Source organism: Lactuca saligna, chromosome 1 (genome assembly GCF_052625555.1).
Source record: "Lactuca saligna cultivar CGN05327 chromosome 1, ASM5262555v1, whole genome shotgun sequence".
NCBI classification, from domain to species: domain Eukaryota; kingdom Viridiplantae; phylum Streptophyta; class Magnoliopsida; order Asterales; family Asteraceae; genus Lactuca; species Lactuca saligna.
Genome location: NC_136417.1, coordinates 41,449,577 through 41,455,791, shown reverse-complemented (window position 1 = coordinate 41,455,791; position 6,215 = coordinate 41,449,577). Strand labels below are relative to the sequence as shown.

General features: G+C 31.0%; 1 protein-coding gene across 1 annotated transcript; it reads right to left on the bottom strand.

The window, feature by feature from the left end:
* Positions 1-3,814: 3,814 nt before the first annotated feature.
* On the bottom strand, positions 3,815-5,403 carry LOC145034011 (solanidine UDP-glucose glucosyltransferase 1-like). Its single transcript, XM_078982457.1, has one exon. The coding sequence runs from the start codon at positions 5,352-5,354 to the stop codon at positions 3,894-3,896; it is 1,461 nt and encodes a 486-aa protein (XP_078838583.1). The 5' UTR covers positions 5,355-5,403; the 3' UTR covers positions 3,815-3,893.
* Positions 5,404-6,215: the final 812 nt, after the last annotated feature.

The following is a 6,215-nucleotide window of genomic DNA, read 5'->3' as shown; positions in this document are numbered from 1 at the left end:
TTCACTATTTACGTCTCCCGGTGTCGTGCCAGTTTTGCCGAAAAACTTCGACGGGCCATAACTTCTTCGTTATAACTCGGATTTCGGCGTTCTTTATATGTACGGAACCCTTGAGACATATTCTACAACTTGGTTAAGATTATTCATTATAAATAATTTTTTGTCGAAAAGTCGTTTTGTACCCCTATTATCTCTAAATTGACTAGCCCGGATCTACGGGCGTTACATAATCTATATTTATTTTATTTTATTTTTTAATCTAATGTTGTTAATTTAATATAATTAAAGTGACAAATTTTAAAATTTAAAATTTAAGATAATTAGGGTGAGAATAAAATTTGAAATTTGAAATTGATGATTAATATGTTAACAAGTGGCATGACAGAAGACATCATATTAATGAGAAGTTCTAATATAATGACACTTATCAATAAGAAAATAAATACGTTCGTTTATTAGGATAAAAAAAAACGCTACCAGGTAAGCAATTATCTTTTATGAAACAAAATATATATATATATATATATATATATATATATATATATATATATATATATATATATATATATATATATATATATATATATATATATATATGAAAAAAGTAAAAGATAAAACTTAACTAGATTCTATATATTTAAGAAACACAACAAATATCACGTGTCGTATAAAAGTGATAAGGTTCATATTCATGTATAAAAGTTTTAAGTTTTAATTTCAATAATGTCAAGGAGATCATAGTTACTAATATTATGGTCTTAAGATCTATTTGACGTGATATATATATATATATATATATATATATATATATATATATATATATATATATATATATATATATATATATATATATATATATATATATATATATATATATATATATATATATATATGCTACCCAAAAAAGAGATAGCAACATATTATGTTGTCTGTGTGTCCGTTAAGTCTATATGTTATAAAAATTTATTATTGAGTAAAAAAAAGTTATTGAAAACAAGATTTGGTAGTCTACTAGTCAAAAAAAACCTAAAAACCTCAATCGTATTTTAAGAATTTTTTCATAAAAATTAGCTCATGCAATATTTTGATATTTTGTGTATTTTTTAATCGTAATTAAATATTTTTTATTTCACAATACTCTTCGACCGTGGAGATTTTTATGACTTCTAGATTTTTTTGGATGCATCGGTTGTTGAATCAAGTTTTTCTATTAACATTTTAATATAACTTTTAGATTTTTTTTTCGATTATAATCCAAAGAATTTTAATTTTTAAAATTTTAACCTATGTTCTAAATATTTTAATGAACTTGGTCGAAACTTTTAACAAACATCCCCAAACTATTTTCTATAATTCTTTTTATATGTTTTTTAAAACTTATATTTTCTTATGAAAGTATATTTTGGAAAAATAACATATATGTCCTATTATGTTTCTAGGGTTTACCTATTTAGCCACTTAACTTATTTTGTGGTTGTATAAGAGAACAAATTACATTTTGTTGGGTTGATTAAGTCCTTTTGTACAAAATGAAGGGGTCGTACGGTTACTCCTTTGCCACATGAGATGTTTGTTAACTAATTATTCCTTAACTCAATATTATTCATCTTCTTCCCCATCTGATACTCCTCAATCATGTTACCTGATACATATTATTAAACATCAAAATCACGTCGTCATGTTCTGATTTCATGCCTAAAAATTCTTGATTTAGAAAATGAGGATATTGAAATGATCCGGTAGTTGGCGATGCCTATGGATATGAAAAATCACACAATAGTAAACATCAAAATCATGATTTAATCAGGTTATAATGGAGAATTGCTTTATGTTACCTGGGAATTAGGGAGCAAAACCAGAGAATCGAGCAATGAAGTGAGACTAATACCACAATGTATTTTAAGAATTGGAGGCCAAGCAATAACTCGTGAGGAAGAAACCGAAACTCTGATACTCGAAGCATCAGTATCAAAATTACCACGCATTGCAACCCTTCATTCTGCAATACTAACTTTTATACGACGATATCAACAAGGGTTTTAAGTACAAAAATGGAATAAAAGCAACATACATTAAAAATGGAAACAAAAGACATACTCATAGGAATACAAACACATACAATATCAACAAGGGTTTTAAGTACAAACAATGTAACTAAATACTAGCAATAAAGCATGTATCAAACGCTAGCTATAAAATTTGGAGAACATACTAGCAAATACAGGGAGATAATGTAAAGGGAACAAATGTCAAACTCATATGACTACAAGCACAAACAAAAGCTTGCCAAAAAGGACAACAGGTACCAACAAAGGTAAAGTTTAAAAAGTTACTCTTATACTATTCGATTATCCTGATCATATGTCTTCATGCCCTTCTATTGTCATATCATCAGAAAAGACTCAACTCATTCAAACTTAACAAGTTATCTATTCGCTTCCTTCATGATGTTCTCTTCTCCTCTCACAATGTACAATTATTGCCTTTCCCTCCTAAGCACAATGTCCTTTCCTACTCTTATCATGAACAAACTAGCTTTCACAATGATATTATTTTTCAAATAACTTCATTTTTATCTAATGTCATCATTTTTTGTGCAAAAATTCTTCATGTTTTACCTTTTAAATGTTGAAGAATTGCAGAACTAATTTTTATATTATAAAAATGTTATCTTTTACTTTCAGTGTATTTTAAACCTACTATTTATTACGACATTTTTAATATTTATTATTATATATTTTTTTAAACTAGTTTAATATTAAGTAACATATAAAAATAGTCCATGTAATTTGGTTAGAATGGCAGGTTTGGACCCATTCTTGGGAAGTTAGATCACGATCTTGTGGTTCAAAAAATTATACTATACTTACTTTTGTCAAATGACATCCATAATTTCCTGTTAATTGTCATCATGTCCCCCTCACATATGGTTACTCATCTATGTTCATCCTAAGGCAAGATCCAGAGTTCTACTATTAAAGGCAAATAAGATAGAACAATAAGATTATTGAGCAAATACACAAAATAAAATAAGTAAAGAGAAATGGTATTTTTGTGGTAAATAATGGACTCAAGTGTAGTTACCTGACTTCCTCAGCTAGAAAATTCATCATGCCATGTAATACTCTGAATATCATTTCTATTGATTATAAGAGGGAGCAAGTAAATAAATATAAACTAGAAATTTACCCAAAACAATATATAAACATGAATCCAACTATAGAAGGTGTATAGCATAATAGCAATTTAATCAAGAGGATATTTATAGTAGGGATAAAATACAAGAAATAAATATGGATACATATTTTGATTACGTATGCAAACTTTCTAAGCATCTCTATGATTGTTCTTTTAAGTTCTTTGCTATTTGAAAAGTTTCTTATCGTTGGAATTAAGAGTTATTATGTTTGTTTACATGATTTTAACATGAATCTTAAAAGAACTTTGAACCAGAGTTGTCTATTTTATTATCATGTTAAAATTAACTTATAAAGATTATAATAAAAAGTCACTTAACATATTTTTTATTTATATATAAACAACCCTATGAAATTAAATTGAAATATTAAATTAGGTGATTATTTTCTTTTTGTAAATAAGAATATCAATAAAACTGATATTCTGTGCATTTTACATTTACTATATTTATTCACTAATGAAGTCTTTTATGAACATCACCTAGGTTCATGTTACTTAGCTAACCCCTCCCATTTTTAATATATATATATATATATATATATATATATATATATATATATATATATATATATATATATATATATATATATATATATATATATATATGTTTGTTGTTATCACATAAGCTTTTAAATATGGATTTAAAAGATGGGCTTCTTTATGAAAATTAAGTAAAAGTAAAAACACAAATTGTTTCATGGCTTTGGGCCCGATTTAATGGCCGTCAGTTCTTCTATCAAAGCCTTTAAATTGTTGAGAGAAGAGCCACCTTCTTCAACAACTTGTTTGGCTTTCATTGCCACCTCTTTTGAGCTGCATCTGATACTTTCAGCTATGGCGGATCCACCTGTCAATATCTCAATAGCCTCAACTATATTCCGTTTTCCGATGATTGGGCTAGTGATCTCAGAACCCGAGTTCCAAACCTCCGCCCCTACTCCGACTCCAATCCCTAAAAGCTCCACCAGCTTCTCGTTGTAAAAGTGCTCGGCGTACAACGGCCATGTCATCAATGGCACTCCGGTCACCATAGCTTCAAGCACCGAGTTCCAACCGCAGTGGCTCAAGAACCCTCCGATCGACGGGTGTTGTAATATCTCCACCTGCGGAGCCCATCCCGTCATTATCAAACCCTTGTTTTCCCTTCCAATCCTCTCCTCAAAACCTTCCGGCAACCCACCGATCACTTCCTCTTCCCCTTTCCTCACCACCCAAATAAACGGCTGCTTAGATTCTTCAAGCGCCAATGCTATTTCAGTGATCTGAGCTTCTGGGAATTTCACCAAACTTCCAAAACAAACGAATATCACCGATTTCGGTGTTTGATCGTCAAGCCAACTCAGACAACTGTGCTTCTTCTCCGATGAACCCTCGCGAATGAAAAACTGAAAAAGTGGACCAATATGCCAGATTTTCGTACCTTTAATCTTCTTCATGTGATCGGCATAAGCTGGTTCGATCTCGTAAAACGTGTTGTGGACTAATCCGTAACTTCGCTTCTCCGATTGTTGAATCGTTTCAATCATCTCGCCCCATTGGTTCTTGAACTTGAAATGGTCTGAAACCTGAGACCTCTTCATCGTGATTTTATCGGGTAAATTGGGGACCACAAAGCTTTCTGATTCAGATTTCACATTCTCGTGAGGTTTATGAACTTTCAAGCTGTGGAAAACAGAGTGGTAAAGGAAACACGAAGGGTAAAACAACAGTCTCGGGATATTGAGCTCGTCGGCAAGGTCAACTGTCCACGGGAAGAACATGTCGGAGAAGATGCAATCTGCAGCAAGATCACGAATCACTTGTTCAATTGTCTTCTGGAGCAGCATCATGCCATGATAGACTTTGGATGCGGTTTCTAGAGTAGTGGCAGTGTTGAAATTTTCTATTCCGATGGGCACTCCGACCTCCGATGCTGGAAAGTTGATGGTCTGAACGGCGATTGGGAATCCGACGAATATGTCACGATCGACGGAGGATTTGAATATGAGAGCATTGTGAACGGTGGTGATGATGGTGGAGCGAACGCCACGGGAGGCAAAGAGCCTGGCGACGTGGACCAAAGGGATGATGTGGCTTAAAGCAAAAAAAGGGAGGAAGACGACGTGAAGGTTTCCGGCGCCGGCCACCATGGATGATTTAGTTTTCTCTGACGTCATGGATTCCTTCGCTCCCCCCTTTGTTTTTGGGTGACACCCCCTTTAAATCGACTATTTCCGTTTTTATAATAATAAATAATTTGTTATTATTTGATTTTGTTACGTTTTTTATATCAAAATTGCACGTTTGGTCTATGTAATTGGTCTATGTATGTAAGGGACGAAAAATGCAACAAAAATCAAATGTAAAAGAAGTTAGGGACCAAAATTACAACCTTGATCAAACCATAAAGACGATTTGAATAGTTTACTCTTTGTTAGTTAGTTTTTGTCTTGGTTATTCTCTTTTTTTTTTTATCAACGTAACTATAATTATAATGATTGTTAATGTAATGTATAAAGACAAATAGATGTGTGAGAACGAAAGATAATTTTAATGGTTAAAAAATATATATATAAAGAGTTAAAGACAAAGACAAATACGTATGAAAATTGAAGTATTGTAACTATCGTCTTTGGTTTAAGTTTAAAAACTCTAGTTTATATCAAAATTTAAGCAAAAGTAAGACCAATTTGCATGAATGTTGTTACTATATTTTATAAAACATGACGCTTTTTCTTGTTGTTACTCAATTACTTGATAATCTTGTTCTTTTTGCCCATTTCTTGTTCTTCAACCGGTTAGAATGTTGATTTTATTAATGCATCTGTAAATAAATAAATAAATAACTCAAACTTCATTTATTTTTTATTATCTTTATGATCTTCGACACTAATCCTCCTTATTAATAAATGAAAACTTTATTAGTCTTTGGACATAGTTTTTGTTTTAGGCCAGCCTACCTATGTCTATTTTGGAATTTTGGCCTATTAACTATATTGGACAAAGTTATTATAATGGGCTTGTTTAGATTTGGGTTT

Coding starts and splice junctions, on each gene's coding strand:
- LOC145034011 (XM_078982457.1), bottom strand. CDS start 5,354: ATGACGTCAGAGAAAACTAAATCATCCATGGTGGCCGGCGCCGGAAAC.